Source organism: Halichondria panicea, chromosome 8 (genome assembly GCF_963675165.1).
Source record: "Halichondria panicea chromosome 8, odHalPani1.1, whole genome shotgun sequence".
Lineage (NCBI taxonomy): Eukaryota > Metazoa > Porifera > Demospongiae > Suberitida > Halichondriidae > Halichondria > Halichondria panicea.
Genome location: NC_087384.1, coordinates 729,681 through 746,861, shown reverse-complemented (window position 1 = coordinate 746,861; position 17,181 = coordinate 729,681). Strand labels below are relative to the sequence as shown.

At 43.4% G+C, this 17,181-nt stretch overlaps 6 protein-coding genes across 9 annotated transcripts in view; 4 read left to right on the top strand and 2 right to left on the bottom strand.

Annotated features, from left to right (window-relative positions):
• LOC135339575 (4-hydroxyphenylpyruvate dioxygenase-like) overlaps positions 1-17,181 on the top strand; it is a 59,606-nt gene that overhangs the window by 38,238 nt on the left and 4,187 nt on the right. The window lies entirely within an intron of this gene.
• Positions 135-3,470, top strand: LOC135339585 (uncharacterized). Of its 4 annotated transcripts, none has more exons than XM_064535734.1 (8): positions 135-403; positions 462-488; positions 546-612; positions 680-1,096; positions 1,936-2,202; positions 2,257-2,346; positions 2,646-2,712; positions 2,766-3,470. In XM_064535734.1, exons 3-8 carry the CDS (start codon positions 554-556, stop codon positions 2,847-2,849), a joined length of 984 nt encoding a protein of 327 aa, XP_064391804.1. In that variant the 5' UTR covers positions 135-403; positions 462-488; positions 546-553; the 3' UTR covers positions 2,850-3,470. The 4 variants fall into 4 exon arrangements, with proteins under 4 accessions (XP_064391804.1, XP_064391802.1, XP_064391805.1 ...); XM_064535733.1 differs by having other exon boundaries at positions 154-283; positions 404-488; XM_064535732.1 differs by having other exon boundaries at positions 136-488.
• LOC135339560 (acyloxyacyl hydrolase-like) lies at positions 2,926-5,160 on the bottom strand. The gene is made up of 2 exons (XM_064535698.1): positions 4,406-5,160; positions 2,926-4,286 (listed from the first exon to the last, which is right to left on the bottom strand). The coding sequence occupies exons 1-2, from the start codon at positions 5,097-5,099 to the stop codon at positions 3,202-3,204; spliced, it is 1,779 nt and encodes a 592-aa protein (XP_064391768.1). The 5' UTR covers positions 5,100-5,160; the 3' UTR covers positions 2,926-3,201.
• LOC135339600 (bolA-like protein 2) lies at positions 7,135-7,603 on the top strand. The gene is made up of 2 exons (XM_064535751.1): positions 7,135-7,295; positions 7,354-7,603. Exons 1-2 carry the CDS (start codon positions 7,146-7,148, stop codon positions 7,543-7,545), a joined length of 342 nt encoding a protein of 113 aa, XP_064391821.1. The 5' UTR covers positions 7,135-7,145; the 3' UTR covers positions 7,546-7,603.
• On the top strand, positions 7,697-9,179 carry LOC135339594 (uncharacterized). Its single transcript, XM_064535745.1, has 5 exons — positions 7,697-7,842; positions 8,003-8,079; positions 8,195-8,357; positions 8,476-8,721; positions 8,987-9,179. Exons 1-5 carry the CDS (start codon positions 7,819-7,821, stop codon positions 9,041-9,043), a joined length of 567 nt encoding a protein of 188 aa, XP_064391815.1. The 5' UTR covers positions 7,697-7,818; the 3' UTR covers positions 9,044-9,179.
• On the bottom strand, positions 8,987-17,120 carry LOC135339548 (uncharacterized). Its single transcript, XM_064535684.1, has 14 exons — positions 16,939-17,120; positions 16,521-16,616; positions 16,008-16,359; positions 15,441-15,662; positions 15,017-15,268; positions 14,772-14,824; positions 14,475-14,627; positions 14,196-14,282; positions 13,690-13,944; positions 13,222-13,276; positions 12,740-12,959; positions 12,279-12,475; positions 11,619-12,038; positions 8,987-11,328 (listed from the first exon to the last, which is right to left on the bottom strand). The coding sequence occupies exons 1-14, from the start codon at positions 16,986-16,988 to the stop codon at positions 9,415-9,417; spliced, it is 4,326 nt and encodes a 1,441-aa protein (XP_064391754.1). The 5' UTR covers positions 16,989-17,120; the 3' UTR covers positions 8,987-9,414.

Below are 17,181 nucleotides of genomic sequence, written 5' to 3'. Positions count from 1 at the left end.
GTAACCAAGGCGGTTACTAAGACGCATATTCTACGAGTGGAATATGCGACCAAAAAAAAAAAAAAAGACCACACCCACGACTCATGTAGTGGCTACATGAGGGACTTTCCCTTGCAAATGTATTTTCATGGCAAGGTAATAAGCCTCAAATTAAATGCGTATAAAAATATCTAGGAAGACCACTTTGTAGTATCGTGTAGATTTGTTGTCATTTGACTTTTAGACATAAAAACTCCTCATTGTAACAACACCAGAGTAGAACCACCAAAACAGTTCCTAAAAGGTTCTAGATCTATCTAATAACAACTACGTAGCATAGTACAAACAATCTACCAGAACATTCTAGAATGCTCTACTAAATCAACATGATACAATTAGTTCGATCACATTCCACATACTTCAGGTAACCATTCATTCTCATGGAAACTTCTCCTTCATTACTGTAAGCCTTCCACTCTCAGATCATCGCTCAATACTTATCCAAAGAGGTAGACTATCTATCAAGTCTAGAAGTCACACAATTTTCATGTGAATCTTGTCTGCAGGAATTATAATGTCTTGGAGAAGGAAAAAGCGGTCTTCATCAGCCGTCAACTGTGACAATGACAACGAGTAAGTGGCCGGACCCTACTCGAACTTAATACGGTTGTAGATAATATTCATACCTCTTCCTCTATAGGAGCTCTCCTTGCAAACGTTTTGCGCCTGAAGAGCTTGTCACAGCTTACGTCAGGGACCTCAATCTGTCCTCCCCTCCTCCCACACCATCACACCCCCTCCTCACACCCCCACACCATCACACCATCACATCGCTCACTGAATGTCCCGGACTGGTCAGAACTAACGGCTACCCTGTCGAGAATCAAGTACCCTCGGACGCATGGCACAACTTAGGACAACAAATCACTACATGGGAGACTACAGGTGTGGATAACGAGATTACAACGAGAGGGTCGTCCCCACTGCTACTGATTGATGACACTTCCTGTCGTGGTAGCCAGGGGAGGGGGGAAGAGGCTTGTCCCCCAGTGTACCCCATACAAGCAGCAACCACGAGCACTAACAGACAATGGACCATTCCCCATAATCCCTCATTGTAAGTGTGCTTTGCCTTACAAGATATACTTTTATTAACCCGAGGCGCGTGGGCGGCCACGGGTTATAGTAGTCGTTTGGTTTGTTTGTTTGTTTGTTTGTGACAGGTGAATCTACTCACCTGGATGCCACAGCACTGCGTTTACAGCATGGATAGCCTTCATACAACAAGTTATTAGTTTTAATAGTGGCAGAATTTCATGTTAAACCTTCGTTGTCAAATAAAAACGAGCAAAAGCTAAGAAGCTTGTGACTGGGTCTGCTTACCTGGATGCTCTACCACTGTGTTTACAGCATGGGTAGCCTCCACACAACAAGTCAGTACTTCTAATAGTGGCAGCTTTCGGTGTTAAAGCTTCGTTGTCTAATAAAAGTGAGCAAAATGTAGCTTGAACAGAACTTGCACATGTGTTACTTATAACTGAAGTGATCCTGTACCAGGTCCAGAAACAATGGAACAGGGTCACTAAAGTAGAAAGCTGTATATACCAGGAACAATGGAACAGGGTCACTAAAGTAGAAAGCTTGCTTTAGCTGACTGGGATCCAGCAGGACCTGGAGCCATACTTCTCTGAGACTCCAGGCTTCTCTTTGCTGTGATCCTAATCCACAGTGCATATATCTATATAGTACTACTACCTGTTCTCAAATGTTTCAGCATGCCTCCAGTCTGGTTTAGTTTTATTGCTCCTGAGTTGCTGTGCAAGTCATGCATGCATGATGATGATAACAACATCACTATAATTATGGCAATGCACTGCATTATATGGTTTCTTTATAATCATGTCACCAGCCGAGGGTTTGCACTTTAGTGCTCTAGTTAAAATATATTTCCTGTAGATTCTCTTCCACATCCGCCCACCATATTTTGCCCGATTGCAATGAGCAAATGTCGAATGATCAATATACGGATGACAATAGACACTTTTTACAAGGGGACAGCCCCCCTGTGTTTGGGGAAACCCTTTCCAACAAGACGTCTCCACTGACTCCACCAGAAGGCTCTCCGGTTCAAGACACATTGCCGTGGCGACAAGTAACAATTGAAGAGGCCAACTCGGACAGTAGTGATGGTACAAGGAATGGTACAAGTGATGGCCCTGAAAGGTATGAGTGGTCAAGCGTGAATGTTCTCATGCATGTATCCCCCCACCCACGCAGGCCGCTGTCGCTATGGATAGCTCCTGAGCTGATTAAATGTGTCGAGAAGGGAATTAGTAATTCTTTACCTCAGAGCCTGTTAGAGAAATAGTGAGTCAGTTAGTGTAGTCACTACACCTCTAGAACACAAGTGATATACGTCTAAATGCATTATTCTATGTCCTATGTTGCCAGCAAATAACTTTTGTCTCTATGGTGTGCTTAGATCTGCAATTTTTTTGAACCTAAATTGTCCATTTTCTGGAAAAAGCGTTAATTTACAAAATCATTCAGAGCCATCGATTGAACGTCCAATTTTAAAAAATGCGTTTAGAGCTTTTTAATAGTGTTATAGTTTGGTTCCTTTCGGGCGTTCTATTTTTTAGAATTTATTGGCTTCCTTTATGTAGCAACAAACCGGTTGGCATGGAGCTCGTGTTGTGGGTGGACCAAAGTACTCTATTCAGTGATACTAAGGTAAGTACGTGTCACTAAGTACGCAGTGTGTGGTGGTCGCTATGTCACTATAGCCATCTTTATTGCAGGAAATGGAGGAAGTGGAAATGGTTGACTCGGCAGAACCTATCTGGGACAATTCTGACATGGATTCATAACTGTAAATAGTAGAGAAATGAACCAACAAATCTACTTGTACTATTTCCTTGTTTACGCTTTAATATCATATTGAAATCATTATGCCATAATTTATTATCAATTATAATATCAAATAATTTTACCATTCAGTGCATAATAAATAAATAAATAACACGATAAGTGTGCTATTCACAACACATAATTGTTTGTGCAACAGACACAGCTATATATATATGCAGCAGTACATATTAAGATGTACTCCTGATACATGTAATCAGGAGAACTCACTAAGTGAAAACAAAGCAGCACAAAAGTGAAAGAATAACACACTAACATAATTATATAGTACATGTACACACCGAATCCCTCGAACTAATAACCTCCCTGGTCTCCAAACTTCTTGAATATCTCGTCATTGTATGGGTTAGTGGGGGGGAGCACTCCCATTTTTTCTAACAAGTCAAACGTCACAGCCGTATTTATAGCTTGTCCGATCTGGCTGGGGTGAAAACCATCCACTGGTTCTATCAGTTCCGACGGCTTACCTCCTTCAGCCACCCAGCGCTTAAACATTTCATTTATAGCAGCATCCATGTAGTGAACCTTGAAGTTGTTGAATGTCTCTTTAGCCACCAAGCTCTTGAAGGCATCGTTGAGTTGAAAAGCTCGCTCTGTGGTTAAGTTTCTCCAAGTTTCGTTACTGTTCAGCCAGCCGAAACACGGAGATATCTCCAAGCAGTTGAGGTAGTCGTATATCTGAGCGTAGGTGACGTCGTTTCGATATGAACCAATGGGGTGGATTTGATCGTGTAGTGTGTTATAGAGGACCCTACCATCCACCAGCCCCACACCTATCACAACAGAGCCTGGGGCTACAATAGAGTCAACATAGCGTAGTGTCTCCAAAGTACTGTTGTAAAATTCCTCGGGGGTGGTCATGTGACTTATATCGTGATGTCCGTTGCAGACATCGTTTCCAATCAGAGCTAGCGATAAGAAAACAGGTTTGTCGGTTTTTCCGTCTCGAGCAAATCCCTTCACAAGCTCTTTAGCCATAGCAGATGCACGAGCACCATTGACAGCGATACTTTGATAATCTCTGTGGTTGCAGCGATTGATCTCCTTTAGTCTGAGATAGGTAGAATCCACGGGACCAGTAATTGCGGCTGGCCAGGTGGAGTTCATATAACCAGTGGCACTAGACATCATTGGCCAGTCAAGTTCATTCTCCAGTATGAAGAAGAGGTCTTTGAAAACCTCCTCACTCATCTCTTTGCTGGTCAACCAGGCAGGAGGGATGTGAAAATGAGCCCCCGCACTGTCCCCGAGAATCACAGTTCCCATTGGCTGACTGTCCTTGCACCATAGCGACTCGTAGGTGTCCCCAGTAGCAGGATCCCTTCCAAGAATACCGTTGCAGTTGGTGTCTTCAATAGCATCGTCCACACTGTACCGACCTGAAAAGTAGAAAATAAGGACTCAAAGTTGCATTAAGCCAATTAACATACATACACACAGTTTATAGTACCTATAGCTGCAAACTGACAGAAATAAAAGGTAAAGATACTAGGCAAACCTGGATGTGCTTTGGAGCTGACATCATTGCAGTCTTTGCCTCGCCAAGAGCTACCCCTGAATGTGGGTACGTCAGAGAAATAGTCACCGTCAAGATCGTCAACAGGGAGGTGGTCGTTTCCAAATCTGTCAATCAGGTCACAAATTGGCTTTATAACACTGATATTACAGAGATCGACAAACTTGTGGTACGGGTTTAAGAAAGCATCAGACTTCAGGCCTAAGTTAATTCTTGTTAGTTTGACAGTTTGTTTGGCCCTGGCAACCCTTGCTCGTATATCGTTCGTGGAATCGTGCTTTGGCAGTGGAAACACATGACAAAACTCTCCCGTTTGATTGGTGCAGATATCGAGAGCATGACAGACAATGTCGGGAGTTTCTTTATTTTCAAGCAGCTTGATAATAGTGGGAGCAAAATCAGTCACTATCAATTTGCATGCAACATTAAAACCACTCGGAAGAAATTCGCAAAACTTGGATATGGAATCGGCAATAGAAATGTTGTAGATCTGTGAGAGCTGTTCCACCAGCCCTACTAGGATAGAGCAGGTAGCACATGTAGCTCCACCATTGGCATCTTTTTGCGAGAAAAACTTTTTTAGAGGATGAACACTCTTCTCATTGTGAGCTGCAGCTGAGGCCAGTAGGCAGCAGCAGGCTAATAATAGTGTAGCAAAGATGACTGCTGTCTTCATATTGATGATCTAAGAGAGTTGATTCACTGTTATAGACTTGTGCCATGTGATGATGAGCCCCTCCCTCAAATTGTGAGCTAGCGTCATCACATGTACATGCCCCACCCCTTTTTCATTTTTGGATATTATAATTATAGCAGTCAGAAAACATTGCAATTAATATTAGTGAGATAGAATAATGGTGCAAAAAATAAATTATTAATTTAGGGAGGTAAAAACAGCAAACAATTGTTGTGGTGGTGCATAACGTAGGTTAGTACGACGACTCTAGTATAGAGTCCATTGAAGTGTTTTGAGTGCCATAGTCCGTGTCCATTTGCGTCAGAGAGCTGGTTGAGGCAGGTGGTCCCGTGTTGTATCCACTGGACATTGTACCACTGTGTACTCCCTGAGGCACGTTGTCCGTGCTCCCCATTCCATAGTAGGTCATTTCTCTTGATGCCTCCAAATCTCCACTTTGTCTGTCTCTGTGTGTCCATCTGCAGCAGCAGTACACACAGCAGCTTATTGTCCAAACCAGAGAGGTTAGGAGAATGGCCACTACTGCAACTACAGCCACTCCATATGGTGTGTAGAGATGGTTGAGGAACTGGTCGAGATCACTGGCCATGGTAGATGGAACGGTGGTGTTTAAAGACATCCTTAGATTGTAGCAGGTCAATTTATTTTGTTTTCTGCAAAGATGAGAGAACCTATGATTAATACATTGTGTGATGACTGCATCAATATGGAGTAGTTTACAACAATAAGACATCAATGTAAGTTTAATATGGCATAACTAGACAATGTATAGACACGCATCAACAGCTCAGTATCAACACACTAATTACCAAACATGCTAAGAACTCATAGCAACAGCTCCATAAGACTATAGAGGTAACCGGATTACTCTTACACATGATTGGCTCTGATTTATTCGTCAGAAATACTATTACCATGGCCTCATACAGCAATAGTTGAGAATTTCACAAGTTCTTGTCATGCCACTGACAATTTCTACAACAACACATCAAAGCTAGAAAGAATTTAATTACAATGACCTTCTATTTTCAGTCCATTCACGGAGAGGTAAACATAAGCCATGAACCTAATATGCCCAAATCACATCCTAAAGTAGTTAACCTCTTCCTGCAGGGCTAGCTCAATTATTGGCAAAATGCTGGTCATGTGGGGAAACAACTAGTCACACTCAGACTAAATAAACACAGCAAAGCCACACAAAGTGCCAAACATAGGCAAATACTTGACATGCAAGCACGATATTATCCTTATAATTATAGGGCTTGCAAATACATGTACTTGTAAAATAGCTCAGCTAAGACTTGTTCGTACACTGCAAATATGCAAATTGCATGAATCAGAGTGATAACTTATTCTCTGTTGTCATGTCCTGAGGGGTATTTTATAATTAACACGCCAATCTAATATCCTGTCCATCTGCACAATCGTGCATATTTAATTAATAATTTTGCACATTGCATATTGCATGGTGACATTGCAGTATTAATTGTCAGCAATGTAGAACAACAATTTACACCTGATAGTTCGGATATAGGCACCTAGTTAGTCTGTAGCCATCATCGTAGATAACACAATTGAAAACGAAGTGTGAACAACTTAGAAGTATAATGCATCTCCACTAAACTTAGGGCAGTTATGGGGGGACCACATGATTTTAAGATTGGTCAGATGTTCTTATCAGCAGTGATTTGTTTATAGCATTGAGCCTAGTGCACTTATAAATAGATGAAGTGCTAGAATATCATTGAATTTATACAAATATGTAGCTACCAACACTGCACTACAGTGCACATACCTAAGCTAGCAGCAATGAACTCACTGTTATAATAGAGGTCACAGTGAGACAGTGCTAGACATCAATTTTTGCTTGGATCTTTTTTTGACTGCTGATCATGATTATTAGCTGTGCTGATTGAACTTCACAGTTTTGTGCAATGTGGAGTAGTGGGAGGAGCTATTCTAGCCCCATACCTACTCCACTGTGCACATGCGCATTACTTTCAGTGCACCTGACTTGTTTGCAGTATGATCATTACCAACTTGTCATTACCATGTGAAAATAGCAGAATCACAACTGTAAAAAGCAGACGAGAATACACATTCTGGAAGATGGGTGAAGTTGATGCAGGCACAATAAAGGACAAACTAACCAGTGGACTGAAGGCTACACATGTGGTAAGTTACTACTAGGCAATTATACATTATAGTACGTGTGTACTGTGTTTCTGTGCAGGAGGTGAAGGACACTTCAGGTGGGTGTGGTCAGAGCTACGAGGTGGTGGTGGTGTCTAGAGAATTCGAGGGGAAGCCCCTCCTACAGAAGCACAGACTAGTCAACAGTTGCCTGGTCGAGGAACTCAAGATCATTCATGCGTTCAGTCAAAAGACATACACTCCAGAACAATGGGACAAATTGAACACTTAGGAAGACATTTGGACATTTGCATTTTCAATCTTGTGAATATTAATTAATTATCACTGAATTCGAAGCAAAAAATCTATCCGCGGCTATTAACCAGCCCTTCTTCATCTCAATAATTAGCCGCGCTTCACTTCAGTGGCTTATTACTCGAGGTATTTAAAGGGAGTTACCTTGTGGGTTTTTGCAATAAAGGCAATCATGCAGAAAGTCACAGTGCAGTGATAGTGAATCAGTAATACTTTCTCTCAGTCTGTGCTCAGTGTGATAATTTAAATCATGTTGCCTGGAGTAGCTAGAAAGGTGAGTTGAGTTACTACTAAGATCTAGTTTATAATTTCCATTAGCTGCTGTATAAATGTCAAAATCTAGGCAGCTCAGCAGCAGTTTACCATATCTAGATGTAGACAGTATATAGCTTGTAGCTGCTAAATTTGCATTATATTATTGACTGTTTTTGCAGATAGCCATTCCATTCATCCTGCTCTCTGTAGCGGGCCTCGTCCTTTTTGGTGTGGGATTTGGCATCAGAAACTTCAGGTTAGTTATGAGCGAATTGAGTGCCATGTAATTTGGCTAGCTAGTTAACAATGTTTCTTTGTTTCATTATTCTCTATCCTCAAATTCTCTTGCTGATTACACCTGTTTCAATCAGATACAAGGAGCAGTCGGACCAGACTCTTCCCCCCTTTAGTTCACTGGACCATGCAGCCAAACCTGAGTTTTTTTTATTCTGGGCATTTGCAGCTGGAGCAGTACTCGTCTATGTGCTCAGCTTTGTGCACACTTTCTTGGAAAACAAAGTTGTTAAACTACTGGTGAGTTTAGGAATTGCAAGTAATTCTATATATAATACAATAATAACAACCAGATTCCACTAAAACCACTAACAATTAAAGCTTTCTTGCTGGCATGAGTTATTTACTGTTCCTACAGCTGAACATCTTCCTGCCCGTGTTTCTGCTCGGAGGTGGTGGGGTGCTGCTAGTGAATGGGCTTACCATCTACCATTATTATCAAGCACAGAACAATGCTACCATCCTGTTTTACTGTACTGATATCTATCGATCTGCTTCATCTGCTCTATCTGCTCTAACTGGCTTTCTACCACCTGACATCCACGGGGCTGAGAACTACGTCTCTATTGAGTTTGCAGGAGTGATCGTGGCTCTAGGATTTTATGTAAGTTGCGTCAAAAGTGTTTTTTTATGATTTGATGGCTCAACGGTCTAGTGCATAGGTTATGGTAACAGAGGGCACTGGTTCGACTCCCCCTGCATGCATTTTATTTTAGATGTACATTAGTACTTTTTAACTTCCCCCATTTAGGTTGTGATGTCATCATTACTTGTAAGGGTGTTGATTAGCTACGACATATGCTGTCATGGTTACTAATTGCTGTCTTAACAATGTACACCCTCCCCCCCCACACTACACACACATACAGTGGATCTTCATGATGATAAGCTCGTTCTTTATATCAGCCAAGAAAGTATACGCCTAATTTAATTTAAAGAACTCTCTTCATGCATGAATACAGCTGCCTAACTATATATAATTATAGTCAATCATACGTGAACTTGTGTACAATGCAAATTCCCATGATACATTTTTCAGTGATATTTTGTTATTTGTTATAACACATGTAAACTGTACAACAGGGAAACAACAACACACAAACCATAAATGAAGAGGACAACTGTACATAAGGTGTGGCGACTGCACATGCCAAAAAGTGAGATTAATGATCGTACAAAAATTACTGAATGTTTAGGAGTCTATAGAATGGATAGGCGTGGCATACAAGACAATGTATACGGAGGTGTGTGGTGACGGACAACAGGAGGTGGGATTAAAAATGATTTTAAGTTGGTACTACCTCGACTGTGTGTCAATGTTCAGGGGGGCTTCCCCACTTAGACTGTTACCATGGCCACCAGATGACGTGTGATGTTGTACGGTTCCTCGAGACTCCAATAGACTTGACAAGTTGAGTTTGATAGACGGCGACGGATCTTGATCAGGGAATTCGTTGATCACTACCCGTGCTAAGGAAGATAGAGGTGCTCCATTAGTGGCTGCTTCTCCAGACTCAGTGGAATAGCCACCAGTCCCTACATCGTGTATTTTCTTGGCTACGAGAGTTGAATCGGCTCCCTCTCCATTGCCCTCGGTTCCCAGTAGTTTAGATAGTTCGCTAATACCTCGTGTGGCGCTCTCTAAAGTGTCTTCGTCTTCTCCTACAGTGTCCACTGACTGTGGGAAGCTACGAGATCGTGTGTAGAGGAGCAGAGAGGATTGTTGGCCTATAGAGGGATTGTACGATGGGATGATGGAAGCCAGGGAGGCAGTCATGTCTGAGGCTTTCACTGCGGGGGGTCTGTGCTCAAGGGGGGGTCGTGACGTAGGTGGATAGGGACTGGGACGAACAACACTGCGTGGGAGATCATCAGAGGATACAGAATCATTGTTATTGTGGTGTTCAGAAGATGTGCAATTGTTAGAATTAAAGTGTTCAGATACATGAGAGTGTTCACTTAAGGAAGAGGAGTTTTGAGTTTGGGTTGAAGGAGTGGGTTGAACCATAGTTGGCATGCTGACAGTAGACACATCCACAGGCGCTGTGGACACAGAGGGAGAGGATTGAGTGGCTGCAACAGCCGCAACTAAAGAGGAGAGTAGCTTCAGATTAGAGAGATCGTCAGAGTTTGTATTAACCACCGGAGCATCAGTAGCCGGGGATGTAGCCTTCATAGACTCAGTTTTTGTTACTTTTTTAGTTCTATTGGCTGGTTTGGGTGATGGTGTATTTCGTGGACTACCTTTGCCCACTCCAGATGTTAAATGACTCAGAAGAGTATCGACAGTGGCAGACACACTAGCTGGATTAGAGGTAGCAGAGATGCTTGTCGCATTAGTACCAATAATCGGTGGTTTAGCCGCTCCTTGACTGACAATACTGCCAATGATAGTCGACGCTCCACCAGCTTGAGCAATAAGAGGCTGACCAGGATACACAGAGATGGTGTGACTGGTACAAACTGCACCGGGGTTTTGTTGGGCAAGAGTGGCCAGAATATTGATAGCCTGACTCACATCGATGTATGCAGTAGCAGTAGCACCACTGTTGAGTGATGAATTATTACTATCGTTTGAGTTACTTCTCGAGAGTGTTAGTTTCCCAGACAGAGTGTTCACAGGTGAGGGGGTGGAGGTTGAACCACGGCTACCAGCTGTTGATTTCCGGGCCATGTTGTTCCTAGCTGTCAGTACACCTGGTGTCTTTGGTAGTTCCGCTGGGGGCGCTGCCACTGCCACGTTGACTAGAGCCTCAAACGCCGAGTTACCTCCTTGTGAGGGTTGCAATGCTATCATGGATTTGAGAGAGGGAGTTTCACCTCTTTTGTACGCCACAGATGACACCATATTCTTAGAACGTCCGGTAGAGCTGCTTAGAGACATCCTCGCCAGAGTGGAACCAGAACGCGGGAGATGAATGGTCGATGACTTCGGCCGATCAGTTGGGGCTGATCTCGTTCGATTTCGAAACGCCGTGTTCTTAATATCAGATAATAGCACGTTAGCAGCTGATCCTCCGGCTGGACTGAGGAGGGTGGGAGATAGTTTGATGGTTGAGTTACTGCCGCCCCCTCGATACTTGTTAGGGGGGCGTCCCCTCGGAGCCCTCACAGGAGACACAACGGCATGTTTGCTGGAGCCTGCATTTCGAGACAGATTAGGTGATACCACGGCTGCAGCTGCCGCTATCAGAGACAGTCCAGAGGTGCCCTACATGTGGAGAGAGGGTCATTAAAGTGAGGCTGCTATCAAAAATATGCACACCTAGGCAACACGGATTATACTGCAGCACGTACAATCTTTAGCATTAGTGCATGTACAGTATTTTGTGCAATGTCATGTGTTGAAAATAAATAAATACTACATGATAAAAGAATGCACTTCTGTAGCAAGAATCACACCGTAGCAGCTATAGCAACAATACCTACAGCAGTACACACTAGATACATGTACATGTGCAGGGGTCTATAGTGTACTGTACTATTGAACATGTACAGTACCTGAAGGTCCATATTGTTGACAAGCTGGCTGGGGGGTAGGGAGTAGGTGTGGTCATGCAGAGCCACGTCCGGAGATATATTATTCTTTAGTGCCTCCGCTGCTGTTAGAAACAAATCAACAACATCCTCGGAAGTCTTAGCGGACACAGGTGGTGACATGAGTGATCGGTGTGACTTCCTGCTCCCACGTGGTCTCTTGGGCGGTGGTTGGTCAGCGATGACATCATCAGGTCCCGAGTCAGTGATCGTACTTTCACTCTCGGAGGCGCCACCGTTTGAGTCAGATTCAGTCGCACTTTCTGTGTTCTCAGAGTCTCCTTCGCTGTGTTGCATAGGGGAGGGTTTGGGAAGAGCCTTCCTCTTGGTGTCAGAGGAGGGTGGCTTACGGGACTGGCTCTTACGATGAAGCTTCTCAGCATTCTGTAAGAAGAGAGAGGGAGAGAAGTGGTTGAGTGTGTAGCTATCGAGTATGCAGCTACATGATTATCACAGGAAAAGAAATAAATTAGCGAGGCAAATAAATAAACATTGATTTCGTATTAGAATATACTAGCACCTGTACTTAATAAACTTTCGATACTGGCGAGAATAGCCAATTCACAACTGGTACAAATACAAAATCGTGCTGTACATTCTGCCACCATTTCTACGAGTACCTACCTTCATTCTCGAGTGCTCCAGGAGTGACTCTTGTAGTCCGAGGCTCAGGTCCTTGCAGTATTCATCATAGAACATCTTACACTGGGTGGCAGTCTTGCTACCGCCCACCTCACGATACACCTTGCCCCAGGCTCGGCCAAACTTCCTCAGGCCCTCCTTCAGAAAAGCAATATTGTCTTCAGTCCAGTCACCGTAATCTGGGAAGGAGGGTGGTCAGTTAGTGTGGTATGTGCATACAGGTCACACGCCATTATGTTCATATTTATATCGTACGTGGTACACTAAAACCAGTCTAGAGGCCAACCTTGCTGTAATAAAGAGGTGGGCTGCTAACACACGTTGAAACACATGCTTTGGAGACTTTGGGGCCTATTAATCGCAGCCCACACAATACAGGATTCACTGTACATGTATACATACACACATTCAGTAAAAGCCAACTACCAGCTCTAATACTTTACCTGGTTTAGTTTCCTCAACAGAAGGCTCCCTCTTGGGTGGCGGTAGTAGTGAAGGAGGGCGGTTAGAGAGAGGCGTGGTGGGTAGGGACGAGGTGGACAGAGAGAGCTCTGGTGGTTTCATGAGCGCCTTCTTTCGTTTGAGATTAGCCTTCCTTACGAGTTGTTTGAAGTTCTCGCTCTTCTTGGAGAGGTAGTAATACTTGATACACTCAGGAGTGCTCTGTGGGACATATACATTTTATACAGTGGGAAGTTTACTTAGTGTACAGTAAACTTACATGTAATAAATTATAGCTGCTCAAGCATGCACTGTACACACATGTATGATAATTAAAGCACATACAGCCAGAGGCTATGCAAGACATGTGATAACTTCAAAAGTCTGTCAGGTGGGTAAAATACTGTACATGTAAAGTGGAGGTATTAATTGGAAATGAAGTGTGGCACAGTGCTTATACACAGAGTAGTGGTGTGGGCCTGACCTTCTTAGGGAGGAACTTGGCAATCATCTCAAAGTTCTTGGGGTAGTACACAAACCTGTAGACAAAAGCCGGTCAATGAAACACTGGAATGCACTCTCCAAACAATGCTATTCTCTACACAGATACTGGTATAGTAAATACAATTGCTTACTTAGACTCAATAGCTGAAGAACAGCAACAAACATTTACATACTATACACATACATTGAACGCTGTACTGTGTGTACTCACCAGGCACGTGTACATTGTATACAATAGATACAGTACACAATAAAATCACGCAGAGTATAAGCTTCAATAAATAGTAATAAAAAATCTAGCCCCCCAAAAACTTTACAGAGGAGAAAGTTAATGGAGCATGGTCTACATTTTGGGGCTAGATTTTTTTTAATCAAAAGCTAAACTATTTCTACAATACACGTGTCACCTGACCCCCATGCCCCCCTCCCCCCCAACAGGCACACTCACTTCTCTCTGAAGGTGCTCTTCTCCTCCTCAGTCCAGATGTTAGTGACCTTGAGCTCTCTATGCAAAACCATAACGTCCTCCACGTGGCCATTGGTACTGAAGTAGCGTGACTCCCTCTCCTCTAGCACCATAGGGGGTATCATCGCGTGGGTCCTCCGGTAACGAGCAGGGGCTGCCTCTTTATTACTCAGCTCGTACATAAGTTCATGGAGTTCAGCATCACTCCTCACAACACCAAACCCACGCTGGTCCACCCTGGAGAAGAAAGAAAGGTGTTTCACACACACACAGTCAGTACATGCAATGTATGCATACAGACAAATAAACTGCAAGAGTACAGTAATCCTAATGAACTACAAGGGCTTACACAGCTGCTTCAAACTTTATAGTCTACATACAGTAAATAATTCAGTAAGATGCTTCTAGTAATGCTTCTGGTAATGCATTCAGAGGCCACATACAGTATACATAGTACAAGAGAAAGGTAATATGGTTCACTCCCTCACCTTGTGAACCTCTCCTGCTGCTCTCTCCTCGCCTTGAGCTCTGGGAATGTCTTCTCAAACAACTCTCTGTTCTTAAGATCACGTGCCCTGCAAAAACACACAAAAATAGTAAATCAAATACACCTTTAGAAATTATCAAATGCAAGAACAAGGGGCTCTAAAACTACCTATAAAAAGTCCATTGCAATCAATTTGCATGCTTAGGGAGCTAACTAACTTCCGTTTGATATAATTATGTATCGCATCGGTGTATAGTATTGCATCACTGTGTGTACTCACTTCTTCTTTGCCCCTCCCTCCATACGCTCCACCCTCCTCTCCCAGTCGGCCATGAGGCTGTCATAGCGGGTACACAGTGACAACTCTTTCTCGTGGAGGGACAACTTAGTACGTCTCAGATACTCAATCAGACGAGGGCGAAACAAGCGATGGCTGAACAAACAGAAGAAGGCACAGTGAATACAATTTTTTGAAATGGAAAACACAGGCCTGCACAAAGCTTACTAAAAAAAACACGGTGGATTTTAGACCAAAAAGCAATCAGTGAAATGATTTTGATGCCTGACAAATACTCACCTTGCAATATTGGAATGGTAGAATGGAGCCTCTGATGGCTGGAAATACAGTGGCTGTGTGGAGAGAAGGACAACATGAACATTACCCACTGAGCATAACTGCATGTGAAAGGGCCTACAGCCAACACATAACAACGCTTAGTCAGAAATGCTCAGCTTACAACACACATAATTATGTTAATGAACATCTACAGTATACACATGTGAAGTTCTCATGTTGTTAGTATGAGTAGCCCCTCAGCTCACCGTTCCATGCTGTGTGGGTATGTGTGTACCCAGTGCTTGAAGGAGACCTTGTGCAGCACATGCCTTGCTCTTGTTCTCAGAGTATATAGTCTCTATGAGGCTCATCTTGGACACTGGCTGTCGTTGTTGGTCAGGAGTGGTGGGCAAAACAGGGCTCTCCTCTGAGGGGGAGCTGACATCGGGGGAAGGGGTCTTTGGCGAGGGGGTGACCGGGGAAGGGGGGGACAGTTTACCTCCCACCTCGAGCTCAGCCTGCAGTAAATAGGTGAAGGAATATAACTAAATTGTATACAGTGTACACATATGTCATACACTTGCAACAACCATACTAAAAGTGCACATGGAAATGACCAATATTAACACTATGCAATTGATAATTAATTAACTAAAAAGTGAACACATGGCAACACTCAACAAACTTAACCTGTTTCTTCTGCAGGGAGACTATTTGGTTCTCCAGGGCTGAGATGTCTCTGTCCACTTTCTCCATCATTTGAAGGAGCTCCTCCTTGCTGGGTTTGATGGTTGGTTGCTCAGACTGTCTCCCCACGTCCATGTCTGAGGGTTTGGGTTCGTCAGCTTTGAGCAGAGCTTCCTCATCGTCACTGTCTATATCCTCCAGGTGGTAGGCACTCAGACCACCACCCTGTGTGTGTGTGTGTGTGTGTGTGTATGGGGGGGGAGTGTGTGTGTGTGAGTGTGTGTGTGTGTGTATGTGGGGGGGGGGGGTTGTGTGTGTGTGTGAGTGTGTGTGTGTGTGTATGTGGGGGGGGGGGGGGTTGTGTGTGTGCGCGCGCTCCAGTTTAAGGCACACAACTATAGCAGTAATATTTACACATAGTAATTTATTGACTTCCTTCTAGATTACAACACATGCACCTACTGCCTTGCTAATCTACAGTGCACAGTAATGTGGTTATGTTACTACAGCCAGTAATCAGAGACAAAAACGGATCCATTTATGGGTATCTCAGCAAAAGACACGACTTACCTTTGTGACAGTGGGTGGGCTACCCCCCACGTGGTTGCTACTAGCAACAGAGTCGGCACTATTGGGGGGGTCAGTGGCTCGTCTTGACACGTCCACACTCAGACACGGCCGTTTAGCACGAATCTCCTCGTCTATAGAACCTTCATTAAAACTGTCTATACGAGAATAAGACATTTGATGATAGGGTGCCCTGTAGTTGCTATGGTGATTCGCCATTGGAGAGTAGAGACGTTTACTACGGGGGTCGGGTTTCAGTTTGGGATGCATCCCCCCAGACGAGGGGGGAAAGCGACTACCGTATTCGAGGGGATCGTGAGCGTAACGGTTGTAGGAACGAAAGTGGGCGGAGTCACTGTGTGGGAGGAGAGTGTATTATACGGTAGACATTAAGGAGATTGAAATGAACGGAAACTGACAGACTATAACAAAGGTACATTATCATCGTATCCGTTATCAACAAATGAATCAAATGAGGTTACTCTCTCTTGGTGGGTATTAATTGAGGTAACTCACGCATCTCTGTCCTGCTCACGATGGCTGTTGTGTTTGCCATGAAACTCTGAGAGCATTGATGGACGCTTACGATGAAGACGACTCATATCTCTGTCCCTAATAGAGAATAGGGTTATGTCTAATGCTACTGTATGGGTACCAGGGGATACCAAAGGTGTATAAGACATCCTACATTGAATATTGGATAATAATAATTAGTGTACAAGTATTATTATAAATGCATGAGGCTTTTTTGGGATCGTAAACCTTCTAATTGTTATTATAGACATAGACAATTCACCATTGTGTGTGCTTGAATAACTAGCTTATGCTGAACAGACTGTGAGAGCTAGTCTAAAGCCCTCGCACTAGCACAATAAATGCACTTGACCTTAGAAACGTTTTACTGACTGTACGTTTGAAAGCTGCAGTGACTTACCTAGCCTCCCTTCTTAGACTCTCTGAGTCCGATCGCCTCCCAGTCTTCATACTAGCCTTAATAAGTCTTCGCTATCTCTACAGACACTTTAATAGGGACGGAATAAGCTACCTCGATAGGCACACATGCACACTCAGTGGCCATTTTTTCTTAGTGTAGATTTTTCAATTTGCACGTGATTTTGTAACATCTCTGTTAATTAGAACACAAAGGTCAAAGGTCACTGAACCATGTGACTGTTAT